The following is a 25,490-nucleotide window of genomic DNA, read 5'->3' as shown; positions in this document are numbered from 1 at the left end:
AACTTTTATATATAACAGTATTCTTTAAATTTTAATTGCATTATCTCCCTTACAGTGCTTTTAAATTGACTAAATTGCCATGTAGTTATACATAAGTAATGTACCAAAAACTACTAAAATGTTTCTTTATGTTCCCGTTTTGGTCCTCAATTCCTAAGCTGTTTTCCCCATAACCCTTAGAATTAATCATAACCTTCTTCTTAATGGTATGAACATTGTGATACAATTTTAGAGAAATTGAAATACTTATACACAACTTATCTTAAACTGGATAACTGCTTTTTTTGGGCCCCTAATTTCTAAATCGTCGGGACCATAACCCACAAAATCAATCCCAACCTTTCTTTAGTGGTTATAAACACTGTGTTCAATTTTATTGATTTCTATTTCCTTATACTAGAAATAAAGTTTTTATCATGAAACCATCCGTCTGTGGACGACGCTGACGACGTGATACCAATATACAACAAACAGTTTTTAATTTTTACGGTCGTATAAAAACTAAACATTGACCAGTGAACCATGAAAATGAGGTCAAGGCAAGATGAACCATGCCAAGCAGGCATGTACATCTAACAATTCTTCCATACAATAAATAGAGTTGACCTATTTCTTAATGTTTAAGAGAAACAGACCAAAACACAAAACCTAAACACTCAGCAATGAACCATGCAAATGAAGTCAAGGTTAAATAAAACCTGGGCGACTAACATATACCCCGGTAGATCATAAAATATTTCCATACACAAAATGTAGTTGACTAGAAAAAAAGACCAAAACTCAAAAAGTAAACTTTAACCACTGAACCATTAAAATGAGTCAAGGTCAAATGACATCTGCCATTTGGACATGTTCACCTTACAATCATTCCATACACCAAATATAGTAGACCTATTGCATTCAGTATAAGAAAAATAGACCAAATCACAAAAACTTAACTTTAACCACTGAATCATGAAAATGAGGTCAAGGTCAGATGACACCTGCCAGTTGGACATGTACATCTTACAGTGCTTCCATACACCGAATATACTACTAGACATAATGCTTAAAGTATCTGAGATATGGACTTGACCACCAAAACTTTACCTTATTCACTGTACCATGAAATGAGGTCAGTGTCAAGTGAAAACTGTCTGACTGGCATGAGGACCTTGCAAGGTACGCACATACCAAATATAGCTATTCTATTACTAATAATAAGAGAGGGTTAGCATTACAAAAATCTTTTTTTTCAAGTTGTCACATGCACTGAACCATTAAAATGAGGTGAAGGACATTGGATATGTGACTGACAGAAATTTAGTAACATGAGGCATCTATATACAAAGTATGAGGCATCCAGGTCTGCCACCTTCTAAAATATAAAGCTTTTAAAAAGTTAGCTGACGCCACCGCCGTAGCCGTCGGATCACTATCCCTATGTTAAACTTTCTGAGCCAAAAGTCGCAGACTCAACAAATACTGCAATAATGTAAATTAATCTTTCAATGAAAATATAACTCCTCTCATGGATTCATTTACTATTTCATCATTTCAACCGTGTTGACTAATTGTACATTGTAGATTTTATTTTGCAAAATTCATTAGCATTTAAAGGCAATTCCACTATATGGGTTCATTGGACAGTTTTTGGAGAAAAAAATAATTTATTTTTGAATCTGACTCTGAGAAAAAAAGTTGTTTGTTTCACCCTCAGCTGCCACTATATGTAATGCTAAAATTGAAATAAAACAATTGTTTTCAACTTGTCCATGTTGTCGCGAAAAAAAATAGATTGTTTTTAAAAAAAAAAGTTTGTCCAGAAAAAAAATCCATAGCCCCCCCTCCCCCCGAAAATCAAATGGTTGCTGCCTTATTAACTTTGAACTAGCTCTCAGTAACTGAGTACCAAAACTGTGTGTGTGTGTGTGTATAACCACAGATCCACAAGCTATGGGTAGCAATATGTCTATGTGACTATAGATTTATTATAAAAGTTGTTGGACTTGTCTCAAATAAATTTAGAGGAGAATATATACAATAAAGAAAAGGATAATATCACATATGTTTTATTACAATATATTTTAACAATGTTTTGTCAAATACACATACAGCAAGGTTTTTGATAAAATAATGCAACAATAAGAAAAGTGGATTTGATCTCATAAAAACACAAATGGGAAGATAAATGTTCATGGAAACGAGTGATTTAGTACAACCATTTGCTCATCTGCAAACCAATTACTGTATGCAGATGAATAACAAATACATAATTATAAATTAAAACAATCAGATATTCTTTAAAAAAATCCTGCACCACCGTGTCTTTAAATCTGTTAATGTAACAATTAAACATAAGCACATGTACATTTTCTATCTTATAAATAAAACTGAGCTGATTAGTTCTTTCCTAGCTTATTTATTCCTTAAATTCAGGGGCGGATCCAACCAGTTTTAAATGGGGGGTTTCGAACTATATGTCCACATTCAAATGCACTGATCTTCCCAAAAAAAGAGGGGTTCCAACTTTATGTCAACATTTAAATGCATTGATCATCCAAAAAAAAAGGGGGGTTAAATCCGCCACTGCCATTTGCAATCAAATTTCAGCTATCCTTTAAAGAGTTACACACATTTATTAATTAATACATGAAGTGTTAGCTTATAGATATACATGATGGTGTAAACTTAATCAAGTAAATGTTTTTTAAAACATTTTACAATTAATTTTTCACCTGATAATAAATAAATCCTCTCTAATGTAGAAGATATGTTGTATTACTGGCCTGGACAAGGCATGAATTCATATTTATAATCATTTTTAAAATATTAAAATTGTAAGACTTGTACAAATTTCATTAAAAAAGTAAGATAAAAAGTCTTATAAATTCACTACTTGTGATTTAAAAAAAAAAAAATTATCTTTGTCTTACATTGTCTGGTGAAATACATTGTAGTCTCCCTTAGTCCTCCTTAGACCTGACATGTGTTATTGGAGATTAAATGACAAAGATACATGTTTTGAAAACGCTGAACTGTAATTTTTATGTGTTCAGAATAATTGTCTTTCTGTATAACATATATAATGCGCTTAATTTAAAAATACAAATGTTTTGGTATGAATGTCAAAGCATGGTAAAAAGTAACAATTTGATTTAATAACACATGTTTAAATATAAATTAAGCTTTAATTTAAGGTTAAAGTTTTAATATAATACAATTAATTTGTTAGACCTTGAAGAACATTACATAGTTAGCACCATAACATAATGCCTTTTTATATATACTATTGTTTATCACAGGCACTTGTCTCTGAATTTTGTTTTACCTAAATACTTCATATACTTTCAAAAAAGATGGGTAAAGTTTTTCTCAGTGACAAAAGCCTGTGTTGTTTATGGAGCCCATACAGATTTGCATGTACCAATAAAAATAATGTGAATGAACAATTTAACCAAACAGTACCTTAGGGCTTACTGATAAAATAATTTCATGCCAGATTTCACATGTTTCAATAAAAAATGTTCCAAAAAAATTCTGATGTTTTTCATAGTTTTTATATTGAATACATGTTTAACACATTTATTTCCATGATACATAATACATTGTACTTTGGAATTTATTTTTATTTGACAAGACAAGAAATCAAAACTTTTTTTCATGGGTCTGTCTAAAGTTAAGTCCAGGCATGTGTAAAGATCCCCTGACATGTAAATTAATGCAGACATTATGTTATGGTCTGGTCCCCCCCCCCCCATTAATCTGCCTTTGTTGGTTACAGAGTTAGTAATAAACCATTTACTTTGAACTTCAACTTTTTCAGTGTATCTCTAAAATATTTTTAATGTACCGTAAATACAACAAATTCTTGATTTTAAATGACACAAAATTATGCATTACAATGTACATGTAGTTCTAAGCAAACAATTAAGTTTGATTAGACATGAATAAAATCAACAATCGTATTAACTCATAAGTTTATATAATCATCTGCTTTAAAGAAAAAGTATGCAATGACATAACTTATAATAATATAACATTTACACTTTGACATACGCTGAATTTCGTTGTTGTTTGTTTACCACAATGGTCAATTGTACTTTTTTCAAATGTTTCTTTTTTATATCATGTAAATCAAATACAAATGGAAGCCTTTACTTATATTTGGTATTTCAACACATGAATCATAATTAAACATAACATGAAAAAAGAATTCATTTGACCTGATTATGAAATTGTGAAATATTTGTGACTGACATTAATGTGGCAATTATACTAATTGTTACAGTTTAAACAAAAATAATCCTACCACCCTGTTTGAATAAATCTTTAATTTTTCTGTGTTTTAAGGTGGTAGACCTTGTTTCAGGGAGATAACTCTTTAGATCAGTTAAGCGTTTGTAAAAGTCAAGTTCATCAATGTATTTTAAGCATTTACTTGAAACAGATTGAAAATAATCTATGTAACATAGAAGCTTAGAATATATTTTTGAAAATGGTTGACTCAAACGTACTGATGATTTTAAGAGTTATTTCCCTTAACCTAGGTCTACCGCCTTAAATAATTTGCAGATAAACAAGCACATTCAAAAAATAAACTACATGCAATCTCAAGTAGGAAAACCTGTGAATTACAAAGAGGACTATCATTGACGATGATTTGTCCCCAATCAGAGAAGGAATAGGAAAAACAAAAATTACATAAAAGACATAACTAATGGAATACATGTCCCAGTATTTTATCAATGATTCCAATATTAGTCATGTTTAAATAATTGTTAGTTACTGTATTGGTTTAAATATTACCATGAATACATGTATACATGGTATATGATTGTATATATGAACAAAAGAAAGATGTATCCCTGCATCGGATTCTGAAGCTTTAGATATAGTAGTACATGTACATGTTATATTCATGATGAATATTAGAACCTGATATTTCCAATACTTAATTATCTATGTAATGTACAAATTTCAGGTGGGCATAACAATAAATAAAATTACAAATACAAAATCATGATTATTAATCATGTTAATCTTACCATGAGATGCTTAAACACTGGGTTGATAAAGACATATAAAATGGAAAACCTGTTGAGTTAAAAACATGAGAAGAATTTGCATTACCATGATTGTATCTAAATTCTAAATGAATTCTGGAATGCACATACAATAATAGCATTCCTGGTCTGATTAAAACCAACTACATTGCAGATTGCTTCTCATCAATAGAAGTATCTTAAAAATAAAAGCTTCCTAGTGATAGCAAAATTATGAAAAACGTATTAATGATTTCAAATATCAAAATCAGATAAAAAAATAATTAATTACAGCATCCCGACTGTTGAGCTTTTGATTTTTTACGCAAGTCTACAGAATTCCCATGTGATGGTTTCATTTCTACAAATTCCTCTAGTTGTCTTATCCTTCTTATTGCAGCTTTGAATGCTTCCTCTACATTTGTTGAATCTTTGGCACTTGTTTCAAAATATGGAGTTTGTCCATTGTTCGCACACCATTCCTTCCCATCACTTTCCGGAATGCAACGATTGTCAACATCAACTTTGTTTGCCAGAATTACGAAAGGAAAATTATTCCCGTCTTCAATGTCAGCATAGTATAAAAACTCTTTCTTCCACATAGATAAATTTCTAAAACTCTGCATGTCGTCTACAGCAAATGTCAACAAACAACAATCAGCTCCTCTATAAAATGGTGTTCGTAAACTTTTAAATCGTTCCTGGCCCGCTGTGTCCCAAATCTGCATTGTGTAGTGCTCTCCATCAGCTTCCACATCTTTATTTAGGAATTCAACACCTATCGTGTGGAAAGACTGAGCATCAAACTTGTTGCTGACAAATCTATTCATTAAGGAACTTTTACCCACACCTCCATCTCCTAGTAGAACAACCTTTAACAGCTTGGATTTACCAGACATTTTATAAACCTACAACAGAAAAGGAAATTGACTGCTTAAATTTTTACTTCGTTTGGTGATAAAGCATGCTAATGTAATGGATTTTACTCACAAGTGAATTATTATGTGGTAAATCAGCTTCGAGGACATAATCATATATTTACCACTACCACAAAGGTTCATCTATGCAATCATAACTTTCACTTGATTAATTGCTTGGATGTGTTGCTGACTTAAATTTATTCTGAAACTTGTTAATGACAATACACTCAATTCCAATTGTTATCTTTTTTATGTAAAATTTGTTAGGCATAGAATCTTTGTCAGTTTGTTGAGCAAAGCGCAGTGATTGTTCTGTGGAAAATATCCTGATGACTGCTTAGATATTAAAATGTATTGCATAACGAAAATTTATATTGTTTTAGGCAGGGTTTGATTATGTATGTATAAATAAAGCGCTGTGTAAAATGTCAAACAGGCACTAGTACTATGACTTTGGTTGGTTGTCAAAAAATTCTTTCAACAAAGGGAAAATGAAAGGTGAATACATAAAATTTACTCAATACATTGTATACGTCATTGTACGTAGGTCAGGTAACATGTTACCCTAAAATAGGCATTTCCTATGCATATTTTATTGAAACCACCCTAATAACATCATCAGTTTACAGTCTGAATATAATAATAAATCTAATTCTCATATACCCATGATTTTATAGGTGTCTTCTAGTCATACATTTCCATGATTAAACAAACTCACCTTTAAATTACTAACTATATTCAATACTTAATATTGGTGTCCTTATAAAACCTGAAAAATAAGAAAAAATATATAAATATATGGAACATATGTACATGTATTATGCTACAACTTACATCTTTAGTTCTAAACTTCAAATAACTATAGTGTAGTCGATTTCCCCTAATTTATTGTTATAAAAGTACCAAGAAATTATTTGTGACAGGTAAATGTTATGTTTTTAATGTGTCAGACTTTTCCCCTACAGATCTTAATCTAAAGAGTAAAATTTTAGGGGTTTACTTTGGTAATTAAGCATGCATGGTATGAATGGTATATATACATTTGTGTACAAGAATATTTACAAGTCATTTTCTGAAATATGCAACTAAATACTATGAGTGAAAACTGCTATAGACTACATGTATCGCATTTTCAGGCATTACTAAAATGTTTTTAAAAGGGTATACAATACTAATTTAGTACATCAAAACTATATAAAACTATAGAAATAAATGTTACATGTATTAAAATGGCAGCTAGAGAACAATATCATGGCTCATACATGTACAGCATTTTTTATACAGTTATGAATTTGGAATACATGTACATCATTTGTACATGTAGTGTTTTCCCCAATATTTTCAACTGTTTCTCTAAAATTGATGGGTGCACTTGCCATAGTGAAAATCCTGAATCTATTTGGTGCTTTGATGCTGTTAAGATTATAATGTACATGTAAATGTATTTCAAAAAGTTAGAAGTGACCATACCTGATGCATTAATGCATTATGATGCTTCTGAATATTTGTAAAACAGAATCCTTCTTGAAAATTTAAACAGTACTAAACCAACAGAAAATATCCCTCAACATGGAATTCTTTGTAAATACAGGATAAATAGTACTTATATGAACTTATCATTACATAATTTATGAGTGATGTAACATTTCTTTCATTTATTTTAAACCCTGGAGAATAAATAATCATGTTTTAGTTATTACTGCCATGTCTAATACTTATGGGTATAATAAACATATATGCATTAACACCTATTATTAGGTCAATCAATACAATGTAAATACATGTACATGCAATTGTAGAAAATTAAATTACACATGAATTATAAAAGTACAAATGTCATTACATGTACAAATGTATATAAACCAAAATATAAGTGTTCTCATATTGTTTTAGTGCTAAATGAAAAGCTGAACCTTGCATTGGTTTTAATAAAGCTGTAAATTCAGAAATTATAGCGATGTTTAAATAGATTAATTTTTAAAGCTGCAGTCATGACACAGTGGCAGATCCAGAACTTTTCCTAAGGGGGGGGGGGGGGGGGCAGCTGACTGACCTAAGGGGGACCCACTCCAGTCATGCTTCAATGATTCCCTATATAATCAACCAAATTTTTCCCACGAAAAGGGGGGGGGGGGCGGTCCCCCAGGATCCACCTATGTGACAATACCAGGTTTTCAATAATGTAAAATATTTTCAGTAATGAATTTATAAATGACAAAATTTTTGCAATCACAGTAATTATATCCTCAGTTTTTCCAAGAAATCAGTGATTCTTAATTATAAATAACATGATCATGATGATAAGCATGATAAATGCATGCATTAAATTCTGAATTTAAAGCACACTAAATTTCCATTCTCAATTGATAAACTCTTACATGTGTTAACAAAGCAGTCTTCAGGACGAGTGGCAGCCCTGGCAGCCCAGGCTGGTAAAATTGCTCTCGGGCCTGTAGAAATCAGACCTACAGGCCAACAGAATCTAACTAAAAATTTCAAAAATTGAGCTGCGGGCCTGTAGATTTGGCAGTTCAGCGTGAAGACTGACAAAGCACAGCTGTGTTAGCTGACTTAGAATTTCACATAAACATACATGTTACATTGTATATACATGTACTGTAAATTCAGAAATTAGGTGTAGACAACAGGCACTTATAATAAGAAGACTTATTTCTAATGAAATAAACCTACATGTACATGTATATATATAATACAAACGTTGCATTTTACAAGTGTAATTTTTCATTGACAAGTGACCGCGGTTCTGACTATTTGATTTATATAAGAGGGTCAGACGGTGACTATTAGACTATCAAATAAAAAGATTGCCAAACTGTTGGACATGAGAGTATGTAGTACATGTACATGTAGAACTGTTGGATTGTGAGACTGTAAGATCCAACCTTGATTGAATAATTAGTCTTCGATAGGACTTGTGCATTAATGTATGATAATGAAGGTCTCTCAAAGAATCTCCACATTCAGTCAATAACATGTAAACTATTGTACAGTTCAATTGTACACTTGTGTTTCATGTGCCATATATTTAACATTTTGTTTAAAGGTTTGACATGAGAAATTAAGCAATATAGTTATTTAACCAACCCGGATTCTTTTCTTACTGACCTGAGAACAGTATACATTTTTTGTACATGTATCTTATGTGAAATGAATCTCATTGGCCTCTCTGACTCAGTATAAAATTGATAAAACCTCAAACTTTACCATACGTCAAGAGATTTATGGATTTTGAAAACATCAGACTGAAAAACGTTCAAACTGTGTGAGATGAAATAAATTGACCACATAATCCTAAATGTTCAACAAATACAGGTTTTAACATTAACATGATAAAGAAGATATATTTTGTCATGTAAAACAAAGTATGATTTATTAGATGTGAAGAGTTTCATAATGGTTTATGAAATTGGGAATGCCATCTGCGCCTTTTTTTTATTTTCTAGTTTGCATTCTGTACTCTTTAGTGATCATGATGATAAAACGCATGTGTTTATGGCCCTTCAAAGTAACAGATCTAGATTACTAGTTAGATACACAGTGACTGGCATCATGTACATGTATTGCTTAGTTTGAATGACATTTTCTTGCTATTATCTGCAGTAATTATTGATATTAGCGAGAATGTATTTGATACATGACAATGACATGTCCACTTACATGTACGTATCATGCTTGTTATTTTTTAACTATGACCCATACATGAAGAAAAAAATCGGCTATTATTAGGTAGTGTCAAGTCCTGTCAATACACCCTATCACTATTCCCACCTAACCCAAGATTCTGTCCTGCTTGAACTATTGACATCATACATCAGTGTTCCAGCTTGAATCTTAAGGGCAAAAAGGTGGTAGTTGTCTGAAAGGGCACTTTAGCACAATAACCCAAATTGAAAGGGCACTGTTTGGCAGTGTATTAATAACCTTGAATACCTGTATATATTGCTAGGCTCAGCTGGAGAACCTTACTTGTATTTTAACCTTATTCAGAAAGTCATAGGAAGGCGTCCCAGAAAAAAATTAAAATAGCCTTGCCAGACCTCATAATTATTTGGACTAGTAACAAATTTACCGTAACGCATGAAATTTGGTAAATGTATCTTTTGAAAAGGCAGAGGGAAAAATAACAAATATAAATTGTTGTTCTTAATTCTTCAATCAAACCTTGCAGACACATACATGTAACCCTAAAAAACTCATTCCCAGTCTATATTGTCACTGAATTAATGAAACCTCACTGTACAGTCCAGTGCCTAATATCAATCAATATAGGGTTTTGAAGAGAAAAAAGTGACCTCTCATTCCATGAGAGTAGGGAGAAGTGAAGTTCCATTACCATTTTGGTTGCATAGTGATTTCGTGCCCATCACTGAAGATTTTGTTGTTGCGTTTAAAATTAAACAGTTTTCTCCGAATTGATCTATTAAAAATAGTACTGGGAATTTCCCCGATATTCTATCTGGTCAGTCTTTTCAAAAGTTTGTATTTCAGTCCAAAATGTCAGTGCAAAACAAAATCAAAAGACATTTTATAGTGGGTCTCATTGGGGTCTAAGTGTGACGCGGGATTGCCGATTTTTTGTAAGTGGAAACGTGAAAGTCAAATTATTGTGGCCTGAAAGGGAAATGAGGTCTTGCGGGACCGGGGAAATGACAAAAATGTGAGAATTGCTTACATACATAATGTAAGCAGGATACGGGAATCTGACAAAACAGTAAGAGGGATCAGGGATCGGAAACCCCAATGAGACCCCCTTTATAAACGTAATATTTTCTTATCACTTGTTTCTGTACTTGGGGGTTTACTATCCACAATCGTATGAAAAATAGTTTAACAGCTTCTCAGTTGTATCCGTGTTTGGAGTTCTTTTCATAATTCCCTTGTCCTTGTTTGGTTTAGTGGGTCAGGCGAGATTTTACTGTCAATGACTGTCGTTATCTTTTATAAAACACAATTTGTTTAGCGATCACCATTACCAGTAAAGCCTTATTTGACCCACTAAACAAGCAATATCACGCACGATGTGTTTGTCATCCGCCATGTTAATATTCTATTGCAATTATTCTTCTGTATATCCTTCCAATTATGGAACACCTCCTCAACTTGTACGTTTTTAAGTAACAATGTGACCAAAGGATTCCTGAAAATGATTGTTCTGAAATTGGGGTGTGTTAAATAGGAGTAATTTACGATTTTGAGAATATTAATGCACTCGCCCAATGATTTATTTTTGGGTCAGTAACTATCTATCTTTTTACAGTTTCTGATCGCCCAATCAAGGTTTTGGTCGCATTTGGCGACCAGGCGACCGGCTGTGTCCTACACTGTGGAGGGCAGAACGGCTGGGGTAAGGACACCAAGGGCAGGGGACTTCTATTTAGGGCAGGCAGGAATTCTGTACATGAACAATCACTTTTACTTAATAATGGCATCAGATATTTGGTATCATGACGTCAATATTTTAAAATGTTTTAAGGGAACATGTGTGATGACCCGTAATTACGGACAAATAGCGATAATGTATGTATATATATATCTAAATATGTTCCAATGCAGACTGAGGACAAGTCCATTGAAATGGCATCAAAAATTCGATCAAGTGCATGTGTCTAGTGTGAAGGGATTCCTTCTTCTCCCGAATATAGGAGCAGACTCCTAGGTAGGAGTGTAAAACTTCCTAGAACATGTGTGCTATGTACATATTGACTTAATTTAAAATTAATATGACAAAAAAACATATATATATATATAAATAGTTGAGCTTAGGAAGTACTTCTTTAGCTCAGTCAGTTTATGCGCTGTCTTGTACAGTAACACAGACAGACAGGGTTCGAGTCCCAGCAGAAACAGGCTACTTTGCAAGAAGAATCATTCTCTCGGGTTACCCTATCATCATATTGTGAAGTATTGTTCAATTATATCGCATAAACATGTTACCTTGCTGAAAATACATGTTATGTTTCCTAATGGACAATGAGATATATACTTTAGGCTTTATACATATGGTAGTTTGTAATTTCTTACTGTCTCCCCCTTTTTCTAAATAAAGACATGTTTCATTGTTGGTCATTGTCATGGGATGTGCTGATGCGTGAGAGCATATTTTACTTTGAATTTTACACATGTACAATGTCTTTACCTAATGCAGATAATTCAATTGCTGGCTTCTCTAAATACTATACTCTACATCTTCTCTTTCTTTGACATGGCTGTCAAAATATGACGTCAGCTGTAATTCATCATGTGATCATCATGCGGATATTACTTCCGGTTGTTGCGAAGGACGCGTAAACAAAGCCACGTGGAAAACCTTTCTTATCGTATATAATTACAGATTAGGTAATTGAACACTAATCTAGAAAAGCACGAAATCATTTCGATTAGTCATTTATGAACTGTCAACATCGGTTTTTATTATAATTTTAAAAACCGTAACCATAACAGTGTCGTCCGACTACCAACGGGTTTTAGTCGTTGCAATCTTGGTTACTAAGACGCTATTTTCCATTTATGCAAATCCTGTTTTTTTTGTAATTTCTAATCAAACAAGGAATACTAAAAAGAAACAAATCCAAAGTAATTACATCAATCTAATTAGATAGGTTGTTCACAGTTAGCTAAAAACTTAGAAAGGTAACTTATTTCTAGCCTAAAAATTGCAGGTTCTTGTCAATCTTGAAAACTTTTTGAAGTTTTCAAAGTAATATAATTATGAATTTGATTCATTCACTCTTATGGGATAGAGGTGTCATAATCACAATAGGCCTCTTCGCCCTTTGGTTATCGAAATATTAAACACATGAATTTTCTACATTTGGACTTGTAACACCATACAACCATGACAACACTCAGTTTTCCTTTGTGCAATGTTGTGGCACAGGGACTTTCAGGTCTTTATATGAGGGTTGTAATGAATCCGGGTCCGTTCGCACCCATTCATGTTCGCACCCACTCATGTTCGCCCCCTTTCACTTTCGCACCCTACATGTTCGCACCCAAAGTCCGTTCGCGCCCAATTTTAATTGGTTTTGGGTTTAATAACTTTGTAATCAAGTTTTGGCAAGTAGTATTCTTATAAGTATAATTGTTTTCGTTGTTAATGTGTTGAATAAATCTTAATTATGTTTTTGATAGTGTATTGTTATAAAAAATAATATTCCTTTCTAAATAAAGTGGGATTCTGTCAACATTTTATTTTGTGTTGAATAACTCTTAATCATGTTTTGGTTAGTGTATTCCTATAACTTTGTTTCATTGACTTGTTTCAAAATGGAGTGAGATTCTGACTACGTTTTTTTTTTTTGTGTTGAATAAATTTTATCATGTTTGATCATGTTTTGGTTATAATAGTGTATTGCTATATTTTATTGTTTCATTGTTTCAGATCAAAGGGACCAAGCTGTTAAAAACAATTATGTTTTGTGTTTTTCATTTAAAATCTTCAATCTTTTACTCATAGCAAGCTATAAATACATTCAGTATTTACACGAAAGCAATTAAAAACAACAATCATGATATCCCAATTATTCAACTGGAATTTGAATTAAAATTGGGTGCGAACATGTAGAGTGCGAACGGACCTTGGGTGCGAACGTGCGAGGTGCGAACGTGTAGGGTGCGAAAGTATATTGGGCGCGAACAGACCTGATACCGGTGAAAATGGGGACATGTTCATGATGAATAACAGAACAAAATCTTGCCAAATGATGTTAACGATAATTTTTGGTGCATGACAATAAAAATGTACACGTTCTATTAGATAATAAAAAAAATTGACTGATCTTGACATATTACACTATTTATTTTCCAAAAATAAAGGTAACAATGATTTTTTGAGATGTTAGAAAAAACATATTGAGGATATTTTGACTAATTTGACTCTAGTAATTTAACAGTAGCCTGAAATGACCATTTGACACCTGACCGTCAAGGACATCCATTACTACATTTGTACTCTCTTATACTGTAATTGTTATATATATACATTTTTGTATGTCAAGGAAAGAATGACAAAAGATACCAGAGGAACAGTCAAACTCATAAATCGAAAATAAACTGACAACGCCTAGGCTAAAATGAAAAGGACAAACAATAGTAAACATGACACAACATAGAAAACTTAAGAATTAACAACACGAACCCCACCAAAAACTAGGGGTGATCTCAGATGCTCTGGAATGGTAAGCAAATCCTGCTCCACATGTGGCACCCGCCGTGTTGCTTATGAGATAACAAATTCGGTAAATAGTCTAATTCGGTAGCTCACATTCATGAAAGGGAAGGGGATGGTAGTTACAATGTAAGGAACATATCTGATATCATTTGTGAAATGGTTAATCCATAACAATCAACCAACTTGTGATGGCATCACTCAGTAAAATTGAGGAAGAGATGAATTCAACTTCATCATTTGGAACTTTTGATTTAATAGCTTCCTTGTGAGCAACAACCTTGATAATCCTTTATAAAGAAAATTATGATAGGAAATGCAAGCAAGGGAATATTGTATCAATTGGGAGATTTATACATGTACACCGTATGCAGGTGCTGCTGGAATGTTGCTACTTAGAAATGGAAAGTTCACAATTGGAAATCGTCTCTCTTGTCGTAAAGTTTAATTTTTAATCGACCCTCGTTGTCTATTTCTAGATGTAAGTCTATGTATATATCGCTTTTTGTCTGCCATTTCAATGCATTTCAGGACATCACATAAGTTCACTTAAAATTTTGACGTCATAATCATGATCAGGATAAAATAAAATATACATCACAACGGAAAAGTACTTGTTGTATGAAGTCTATACATAGTTCAAGCAGGGCAGATTCTCGTGGTATTATGATTTCCAGAGATACTAAGTTACAAAAACTAATTAATGTCACAAAGACCAATTGATTTGTCACAAAAATTTTATTTTACATGGTGTCATAATTTAAACAAAATATTAAAGTAAATAATATTAAGAATTAAAGATATAAGTTGTGTTTACTCAATAAAAGTACAATTTTACTTCAAGAAATAGATTACCATGTTTTGTCTGCAAATTCCATGTTAAAAAAAATACATGTATACTAGTCAAAGCAGTTAAAAACCATATTTTCTTGAAAATTAATTGGTCCTTGGGATATTAATTAGTTCTTGCTATCCTCGAGAAATCGTGGTAACCAGACTCTCGGGTCAACCTGGACAGATTTTCAAGGTGTATTGTCTTCAGTCTTGACTCCCATGTAAAGGTACCAGCCTACAATGTATATATATATTTTTCAGATGGCAAGTGGAGAACAACATTTACATCTTTCTGTTAGAGAAAATGACAAAGAAAAACTTGAAGAGCTTTTGGGAGCTGGAGTTGATATCAATTGTTTATTTTACGGATGGACACCATTACAAGTAGCAATTCAGGAAGGTATTCATATTAAAAAAAATAAAACTTACAGTAAATTATATAAAAGTATAAACCTATAAATAGTCTTTATTTTAAAAGTTAGCTTGTATTTGATTTGATTAGAATAGGATGCTGTTGGATGGCTGATTAAAAACTTTTGATAGCAAATTATATGATATTGAAGACAAGAGCTTGTTTATGTAATAGGAATATAACCTTTCTTGTACACAAACATACAGAGTCAGAGATTTTTGTGTGCTAGTTCACAAGTAAACATTTCACAAAAAGACATATCCTTATACCCAGAGACATTATTTTGAGTTCGAGCTGACCAGTCTTTGCTCTTATTCCTTAATACTGTACATGTGTGCTAAGCGTAGAAGCATAAATGTTTTTGAATTGACCCTGTTTTCAATGAACTCAAGTACTTCCACACTTAAGCTTTAAACAATTTAAACTGATGCCAGAGAGGTTGTTCTGTTGAAATATGAAAAAATTGTAATAAAAGAATTCAATTTACATCATTTTTTGTACATAAGTCATGTTTGTAAGTGATAAATTATGACAGACACACATACTAAATTAGAAATGTTTTAATACCCAATAAAGCAAAAAATCTACATGAAACAACAAAGACAAAAAACAACAACACATAAGCAGTACCATATAGTCCAGATAATCTGATAATATTGTACACAGAAAACTTAGCATTGAGCAAACAGGAATCTTAACAGAACATTTCCTGTTGAATTTTTACAATACATTAGAATCATCAAAAACATTTCTAAGTAAACAGTAATAAAAAAAAATTAGTATAAAACAATGTGTTGCAATGAATTTGTTTGGCATATTTTTTTATGCACATTTATATTACAGAATGAACTCAGAAGTTGGCACTTCTTGACACCTTGCAGTTTGATCGTAATTTGTACATTTGTAGAAAACAAACATTCTTTTATCATTTTGAATTGGTTAAGTTGATACAAAGTTGTCTTCATTACAAACTAGATTGCTTACAATATTATGAATATTATTGCAAATTTTTGATGAAAATAAGCATTTTTGCATAAAATCATGAACAAATTAGAATTTCCCTACAATTTTTTTTTCGGAGTACATGTCTCTGTAATATTTGATATATTTATTTATATGTTTCCAAGGTAATGAAGATATTGGAGTATTTTTGATAGAGAAAGGATGTGATTATAATTTCCATGACAGACACAATGTTACACCATTTGAAGATGCTGTCAACAGAAATTTATCAAAGGTAAGTACATGTATTTTGAAAATAATAATATACAGCATGGAAAGCCTGAACATAGGAGGGCACTATACATTAATAAGGATATGGTTCATCAATAGAGCACTTCCTATATCTTATCAGTAATATATAACTTTAATCAGATTTAAAGGAAATGTTCTGATAAGGCCAAAATATGTCCCCTGTGTGCAGTGATTTTATTTTTGGCCATTATCACAATGAATCATAATATATGAATGCAATGACTGGATATAAAATAGGTCATTTTGTTTGAAAATTAAGGTATCAGCTATGATGTATAATATTGATTTTCATCAAAACTCAAAAGAGTTCAAGCTATGTTGAATCTATTTTTTTTAGAAACACAAAGTGTATGCATTTAACAAATAGAAGCTTTTTTATCATGGAAAAAATGATTTAATATAAAAGTCCAAATAGAACCCAATGCCATATCCTGTCTGATGCAGATTATTATTTGCTATGGTTTTTTCCTGTTATAGGTTAAAAAAATATATTATGAGTGCCAATGAGACAACTCTCCATCCGAGTCACATTTTGTAAAAGTAAACCATTCTAATATGACGTCCTTATTACTCTTTGTTAACAATGCCGTGTTCTAATGAGCACAAAAAATATGTTTGACACATGCGCACGGACTTACTGTTTATATTAACGTTATTTCCATCGTTATCATTTTAAATATTTACATTTAAGCAGCTAACATAAACTCTTATTATATAATTTTATCAAACGACATATATTTACCTTGCTTGTAGTTTTTAAACTTATCAAATATGAAATGTAATAAACATAACTCCTCGGGGAGGAAACGTTAACGGGAACAGTCAAACGTTCTTACAGTATTTTTGTACGCTGCGACCTATAAATATATTGTATTTGTCATATTAGAATCGAAATAATTCCTTCATGTCATGCTCTATGCTAATTTTAACATGGGTAGGCATTATATTTGACCACATTTTACACCTCGCTAACGCTCAGTGTAAAATATCAACAAATATAATGCCTACCCATGTTAAAATGAGCATAGAGAATGACATGAAGGAATTATTTCTTAATTAAAGGTCAAAGTACAGTTTTAACACGGAGCCTTGGCTCACACTGATCAGCAATTCATAACAGGTCAAAAATAACTAGTGTAAACCCATTTAAACAAGAAAACCAATGGTCTAATCTGTTTGAAAAAATACCTCGAGAATCAATTATGAACCACATCAACAAACGACAATGACTGACATATTACTGACTTAGGACAGGTCCAAACAAATTCAGTTGGTTTAAATGTTTTAATAGGTACAAAAATGTACCAACCTTCATCTTTGTCTGAAACAATAATATAACATCACAACATAGAAAAACATACTATAAAATATCAATCAAAATGGCTTAATTCAATCAAAAGACATATAAACACAAGTGAACATACACTGTACAAAGAAATTTGATGTGTGACACAATGTAAATACAAAATCAATAAAATAAAAGTGTTAGATGTTAAACAATTTCAGAAAAACAACCATAACCTTGAACAAATGCGGTTGAATAGAATAATGTACACAGGTAAATGAAAATAATTTTGTTGTAAGGTATACAGTATAAATGGAGAACAGAAATATTTATGTCATAATGAAGAATTATCTCACTGAACTGCTGCATTCATCTGTTTGTCTTTCTTTTGGATTGAAGAATAAAGTTTGCTGTTTCGAACATGATTGTATTTTTGCATATTTAAACTCTGCTAACCACTAACTTTAGTAAATTGTGATACTTATATATTTTGTTACTTAAATGAAACTTAGAATAATGGACCAGCTCAATTTCTATCCCCATACTGCATGTACTGTAAAGTAAGGGAAGAAATATTTTGTATCACAGAGAAGTGTGTTTTTTTTATCAGCTAATGCATCATGTTCATAATCATAGGTTCACTCTTAAATTATGCTGTCTTCACCTTCATTTTATGCAAGAATGGCTGTGTTTAACTTTTGAGTAAAAGTAATTTTCTCAGTTACCACAGACTGTAGTGGAGAATCATTTTACACAGACATGTTTTAATTTAAAGCATATATTTGAACTCTCTGATGTAAATAGTCATATAACCTAAGTCGTGTTTAACACATTTTTAGAACTGTGCAAGCGTCTTACCTGATGTTCGATTTGACCTTTTTAATTGTATAAACTTCAAGATTGTAACAGCTTAATCTAAGTAGACTGATAATTGATTCATTCAACATCACAATCATATATACTGATGAAGGATACATGTATCTGTTATCCGAAATATTTATAAATAATTACATTTATAGTTCCTTTTTGTGTTATTGGTGTTGTTATGTACACTTTTTAGGCGTTTATATATATATATATATATATACAACTCGTCTAAACATCAACCCAACAATGTTAGATCTGTAAATTTGCTTTCGCAAATTTTTGGTTCTTCCCTCGCCGGGATTCAAACCCATGCTACTGTGATATCGTGACACCAAATCGCCTGCACTGCAGCTGTCCCGCTAGACCACATGACCACCTGGGCTCTTTAAAAAGAGCTTTCGGTGGGCATGTGTTACCTTTCCACGTCAGTTTTAAATTTTAATCTAGCGGCATACTACAGTACATGATATATAAGACATGAAGATGTTATTGTTACAGATCAGCTAAATCATCTATAGTAAAGGATCCTACAAATTAATGTAAGATACAGTCACAGAAAATAATTATATTCATAAGTACGTCTGAGTCAGTGACAACCCTACAACAGATGTATCCATCGGATCGCCATCAATGATGGTGATACATGGCTGTGTACATAATGTATATACAACTCGTCTATATATATATGTAGACGAGTTATATATACATTATATATATATACAACTCGTCTAAACATCAACCCAACAATGTTAGATCTGTAAATTTGCTTTTCGCAAATATTTGGTTCTTCCCTCGCCAGGATTTGAACCCATGCTACTGTGATATTGTGACACCAAATCGCCTGCACTGCAGCCCTCCCGCTAGACCACATTTACACCTGGGCTCTATAAAAAGAGCTTTCGCTGGCCATGTGTTACCTTTCCACGTCAGTTTTAATCTAGTGGCGTACTACAGTACATGATATATAAGGCATGAAGATGTTATTGTTATAGATCAGCTAAATTATCTATAGTAAAGGATCCTACAAATTAATGTAAGATACAGTCACAGAAAATAATTATATTCATAAGTACGTCTGAGTCAGTGACAACCCTACAACAGATGTATCCATCGGATCGCCATCAATGATGGTGATACATGGCTGTGTACATAATGTATATACAACTCGTCTAAACATCAACCCATATAATATATATATATATATGATATTTAGTTTTGGTTAAGCGTTGCTTTAAGATCAATAACTTGATACTTTGAGATTCAGATTTAAAGTTTCATTTGCTACTTGTTCATTGAAAACAATTTAAAAAGAAGTACATTTACATTTTTAATTATTCAAGAAATAAAAACTAATAACTATATAAAATATAGTAAATCTTAAACAGGTTTTTGATTTTATAGGTTTTAAATTTAACAGTTCCTCACTAAATACCTTCAAATGTAGGACATTGCACAGTGTATAGACACCTATCCATATTTGAAGAATGTGTATTGACTTTTATTTTCATCTTTTTGTGTTGTTGGGTTGCTGTCTTCCTAATATCTGTCCCATATTAACATTTGTAATCATTTATCCATTAATTCTGTTTAGATTGTAGGAGCATTGCTATCAAAGGGAGTTAAGCCAGATGAGCCCTTATCAAATGGTAATTTGGCAATTTGTGTAGCAGCTGAGAAGTCATACAAAGAACTACTGCAAACTCTCATAAATGGTAAGAAAAAATCTTTTGAGCACTAGACTGTTTTTTTTTGCCTTTTTTTTAAAAACTAAAAAACTTTAAGGACAAGGTGACAAGGATCGGTAATCAACTTTCCAATCTAGAGCTTATGTTTTAACCAGTCCACTAAACTGATCAGTTCATTAATGGTTTGCTAAATCAATTAGACTGTGGACAATTAAAAGCTTCACCTTTTGTGTAGACATCTCTCTACTGTTAAAGATTAAATGAAATGTCCTTCTAATGCACATTTGCTCCACATCTCATATTGTCCTTTTTTAACTGTGATTTGATATATTTGGTTTACTTTTACAAATTGTGACTTGGATGGAGATTTGTCTCATGGGCACTCATACCACTTCTTCATATCTATAAATATAACATACATTGTGACTTGGATGGAGAGTTGTCTCATTGGTACTCATACCACATTTTTTTTATATCTATTTGGCAATTTTCCTTCATTTTTGTCCTTATTACTTACATGAATATTTTTTTTTTACATTTAATCACAGCTGCCTTATAACATCTATTCTATGTTTAGGTGGTGCTACTGTGAATTCAGTAAACAACGAAGGAGCAACACCACTGTATATAGCCTCTAAAGAAGGACACAATGGATTAATACAAACATTATTAAATGCACGAGCTAATGTCAACATGCCATGTGAGAAAGGCGAACAGCACACACCACTGATTGCTGCTACTGCTGCAGAACAGTTTGATGTTGTTAAATTACTGTTAAAGGTATGAACACTATTTTAAGATATAATGTTGGAACACAATCACATATATACTTGCAAGTAATATCTAAATGATGTTGATGTGAACAAACATATATTCACTTTACAGCCTTCCACAATGAGTAATGTCCATACTGTAAAGTAAGCTGAGGCCCAAACATAATGAAATTGAAACGATACAAAAGAAAAAATCGAGAAGGCCTGATGTATGATTGAATAATAAACAAAAAAGCAAATAAAACAGACAGCAACAAAACAATGATTAACAAGCTTTCAGCAACCCAATTTACAATTTTTCATGGAATAGTTGAATACATAATTAAAAAGGTAGGTACATTTTTGAATGTTACATGGTATTTACATCATTGAAACATTGTGGTTATGTTACCATTCATTGGTTCACTGTGCAGAGAGACATATTTGTACTTTATTTATGTTTTGTTATACCTATGATTGATTAATAATTGTATACCATGTATTTCCTTCAGAACAACTGTGACATCAATGCTCCAGATAAGGATGGTTGGACTCCATTATGGCATGCCTATGGGAACAATGATGAAGATAGTATGAAATTGTTACTGAAATCAGGGGCAGATAAGAATGTAAAAAATGCTGATGGAGTGACAATAATGGATGAAGCTAAAGATGCAGACGACGACAGCATGATAGAATTATTACAAAGTTTTTCACAGGCATGGACATGAAGTTATTGTGAAAATTCAATATGAATGAATCTCCTGAGTTTATAAACAGTAGTGCTGATCAGACAGATACAATTTAGCACTTGTTATTGTATGCAGCAAAGATGCACATATTACATGAAAGAAATTAAGAACAGTCTCTCAAAACATTTTACTAGAAGTGGTGGTAAAAACAGCAGTAGAATCTTTTATCTTAAATTAGAAACAATCGCAAAAAATTAAATGACAAATATTTTAAAAAATGTTTGTTTGAGATATAACATTAAAAAAACCAAACTGTTTGATATAATTTTTCCAATTGTTTCATATAAATAAAAAGATATGAATGGTCTTTTTGATAAGACTTAGCAATTAAAAAGAACTTGGTTAGCAAATAATTGTATGTTGTAAATATTTTCCTAACAGAAACTAAGTTAAATTGTATTGCAACAGATTGTTATATTTTGTTAATAAAATAAGCTAATAATGATATTTGTTATGAATGATAAAAGATACTTCCAATTTCTGATTTTTGCTATCATTCAAGAGATTGAATTAATGGTCTTTAAATTTTGGTTAATGGGGTTAACAGATATAGTAAATGTTCTATTTCAGAGACTTATCATTAAAACTAAAGCTTGAGCTTCAGAAAATATTATTAAATAATCTTCAGGGACTAAACTCAACTCTTTTTCTCAAGGGGCCAGGGTACCCAAAATATTTATTTTGCAGGGTCCCAAGTTGAAATTTTTGGGGTCAACTTTTTTTTATACAAAAATATAGATGATAATCTATATGTAGCTTTGTGAGTCAGCTGGTAAAGATTAAGTGTGATAACTTTATAATATTTTATATATTTTCTCCAGAAATATATTAGAAGATTTGACAATAGCAAGGATTTGTATAGTAGATTTTAGAACATTTTCTACCAAAATTGTCTCCCTGCAATTTAAACTTCCTGTGCACATTTTGACAAAATAGCATTTTCTATGAATCATTAAATGCCATGTCAGTTCCAAGCCATCCAAAATGTGAAATATGATGGACTAGTGTCAACAGTTTCTGTGCAATAACTTATATTTTGTCCAATCAATATTTTTAAAATTAATTTGTTGTTTGCTGATAATGCAAAAGAGTTCCAGTTTGGTATTGATGGTTGTAACTTTTACCATGCAGGACTTATTTTCCACAAAAAGATGGGAGAATTTTACTTTTTGTCGTTTCTATGAATTATTTAAAAATGTCAAACCAACACTTTTCAAGTTTGAATATATCGTCACTGATGACAATGTGGAGACCAAGAGGAATATTGATGAATATCACTATTTAGTTCACGCACCATTGTAAATATAACAGAATTTGATGAGACTGTTAACAAAGTGAAAGGTTTAGTGCTATAAAACCAGGTTTAATCCACCATTTTCTACATTTGAAAATGCCTGTACCAAGTCAGGAATATGACAGTTCTTGTCCGTTCGTTTTTGATTTGTTTTGTCATTTGATTTTGCCATGTGATTATTGACTTTCTGATTGGATTTTCCTCTGAATTCAGTATTTTTGTGATTTTACTTTTTGTTGTTATGAGAAATGGGCCTTGATAAATTGGAAATTGTCACTTTCTGTCGTTTCTGTGCAATAACTTTTGAACCTTTTGAACTGTTCATCCAATGCTTTTCAAATATTAATGTATTGTTTCTGATGACAAAAACTTTGATATTGACTGTAAGGCACAGAACATCACTTTCATTGGTACTATCTTCCCTTATAGTTGCAACAATGTAACCTTCAAATAAAGAAACCTGGTTTCATGTCAGTTTTGTCAGCTCATTGCTTGTTATTACACTGTTCTTCATGGCACTAGTAACTTATGGTAATGTGTTCAAATGTTTATCAGCACAGTTGATCAGTTTGTAGAGGTGTTTTAAAACTGCAAATTGGAAACACGTTGAGGCAAATTAGAATAGCAAAAAGACAACCATTTGAATATGCTCAATGAAATCTTGTCAAAGGTAAAAAAGAAGCAAGTAAAAATTTAAGACAATATTACATTAGATGAATTACTACCTAAATACACCGCCTACCAGAACCAATAACAACAACACATTGGTCATTATCAAAAGCCCTTAACGGATTGATCTTGCCTGACTTCAACACTTAGGGTTAAGCGTGGCCTATGAAGGCAAATCCAGAAAAGCACTGCCAATGCACGGATTTTATAGTTATATCATTTTCTAGCTTTGGCCTGTTAGTCATTGATAAAATCATTATCTCAGTTGTCAGGGATATGGCATTCCTGATGAAAATAAACCCAGAAAATGCTTTTGATGCCTGAAAGTAATATTTTCTTTTAATGACATTGTGGTATTTGATGTAAAATTGATAACATACCTATAATGACTCGATAAAGAGAACCCACTATCGTTATACACTCTATGTACAACATGTACTATTATGTTAAACAAGGTTGATGCCACTGCTTGGTATCAACAGTCAAGTGTTGAAATAAAATATCAGTTACATGTTTTAAAATTGCTTTAAATTTCATTTTATAAATAAATTGTTGATTAATTCATCTCGATAATGTTTTCTTACACAGTAAAAATATAGTATTAGCATTTTTAAACAAATTTCTTCAATTTTGTTTGCATTCTTATAAACCTGATGACTAAAATATAAATATAAATTCACATTTTCCTTTTCTGATACAGCAAGTATTTAAAAATTATAAAAGTGCATGAAAACCGACATTGCTGCCATGGAACACTTGGTTCATCTATGAATTTGAATGCAGTCGCACGCACTTTAATAACATACTGCCTTTGAGTTCGTCATTTTGCTTGTCTTGGAAATTGAAAGTTGTTTAACTTTCTTCAACTCTCGTGTACAGGATGCATACTGTTTTATACTAGGACATTTTCAAACTTATGATGATATTTTCTTTTGAATTTAATTTGTATCAGCTAGTATGAAAGGAATTGATGCATGGACGATGTACTCAACAGTTATTGTTTTCAAGCATTAACAGAGCAATATAAAATGTTAGACTACATAATGAAAATGGGGAATATGTCAAAAAGATAAAACCCTTTCAAAGAGTATATAACAGCACAAGGTATTAATAAAGCAATGGGTCTTCAATGAAGCGAGAAAATATCGCACCCAGAGGAAGGATTCAGCTGTCCCCTAAAATAATATAGCATTTTTGTGCTGACATGAATTATCATTGATATGATTATATTTATAAATTAACTATTTAAAGTAAAAAAATTAGATTTTTTGAAATACAAAGGCTTTTCTACCTCAGGCATAGATAATCTTAGCTGTATTTGGCAAAACTTTTAGGAATTTTGGTCCTTACTGCTCTTCAACTTCGTCACTGATGAGTCTTTTGTAGACAAAACGCGCGTCTGGCTTATTAAATTATAATCCTGGTATGTATGATGAGTTTACATATACTACTTCAGCGAAATGCACGCAATAAAAAACGTTCAAATGCACAAAAAAAAAACAACAACCCCAAAACACAAAAGACTAACTAAGTACAGATGTAATTATCGTGCAT

At 31.8% G+C, this 25,490-nt stretch overlaps 2 protein-coding genes across 5 annotated transcripts; one reads left to right on the top strand and one right to left on the bottom strand.

The window, feature by feature from the left end:
- Positions 1-2,035: 2,035 nt before the first annotated feature.
- On the bottom strand, positions 2,036-12,300 carry LOC134696538 (ras-related protein Rab-9B-like). 2 transcript variants are annotated; one of them, XM_063558385.1, is made up of 3 exons: positions 12,102-12,300; positions 6,663-6,713; positions 2,036-5,932 (listed from the first exon to the last, which is right to left on the bottom strand). In XM_063558385.1, exon 3 carries the CDS (start codon positions 5,921-5,923, stop codon positions 5,309-5,311), a length of 615 nt encoding a protein of 204 aa, XP_063414455.1. In that variant the 5' UTR covers positions 5,924-5,932; positions 6,663-6,713; positions 12,102-12,300; the 3' UTR covers positions 2,036-5,308. The 2 variants fall into 2 exon arrangements, with proteins under 2 accessions (XP_063414455.1, XP_063414456.1); XM_063558386.1 differs by lacking the exon at positions 12,102-12,300 and adding an exon at positions 7,415-7,528.
- Positions 12,180-22,169, top strand: LOC134696537 (ankyrin-1-like). Of its 3 annotated transcripts, none has more exons than XM_063558384.1 (6): positions 12,180-12,301; positions 15,228-15,366; positions 16,506-16,615; positions 20,376-20,496; positions 21,047-21,249; positions 21,734-22,169. In XM_063558384.1, exons 2-6 carry the CDS (start codon positions 15,228-15,230, stop codon positions 21,950-21,952), a joined length of 792 nt encoding a protein of 263 aa, XP_063414454.1. In that variant the 5' UTR covers positions 12,180-12,301; the 3' UTR covers positions 21,953-22,169. The 3 variants fall into 3 exon arrangements, with proteins under 3 accessions (XP_063414454.1, XP_063414453.1, XP_063414452.1); XM_063558383.1 differs by lacking the exon at positions 12,180-12,301 and adding an exon at positions 12,374-12,538; XM_063558382.1 differs by lacking the exon at positions 12,180-12,301 and adding an exon at positions 12,380-12,595 and having other exon boundaries at positions 21,734-22,167.
- The last annotated feature ends 3,321 nt before the right edge of the window (positions 22,170-25,490 follow it).

The sequence above is a fragment of the Mytilus trossulus genome, chromosome 14 (genome assembly GCF_036588685.1).
Source record: "Mytilus trossulus isolate FHL-02 chromosome 14, PNRI_Mtr1.1.1.hap1, whole genome shotgun sequence".
NCBI classification, from domain to species: Eukaryota; Metazoa; Mollusca; class Bivalvia; order Mytilida; family Mytilidae; genus Mytilus; species Mytilus trossulus.
This window is presented reverse-complemented; position numbering and strand designations above follow the sequence as displayed.

Excerpts from the sequence above, each read along its gene's own strand:
- LOC134696538 (XM_063558385.1), bottom strand. The coding sequence starts at position 5,923 with ATGTCTGGTAAATCCAAGCTGTTAAAGGTTGTTCTACTAGGAGATGGA.
- LOC134696537 (XM_063558384.1), top strand. The coding sequence starts at position 15,228 with ATGGCAAGTGGAGAACAACATTTACATCTTTCTGTTAGAGAAAATGAC. Across the intron at positions 15,367-16,505 it reads ACAAGTAGCAATTCAGGAAG|GTAATGAAGATATTGGAGTA; the intron begins GTATTCATATTA and ends TATGTTTCCAAG. Across the intron at positions 21,250-21,733 it reads TTGTTAAATTACTGTTAAAG|AACAACTGTGACATCAATGC; the intron begins GTATGAACACTA and ends TATTTCCTTCAG.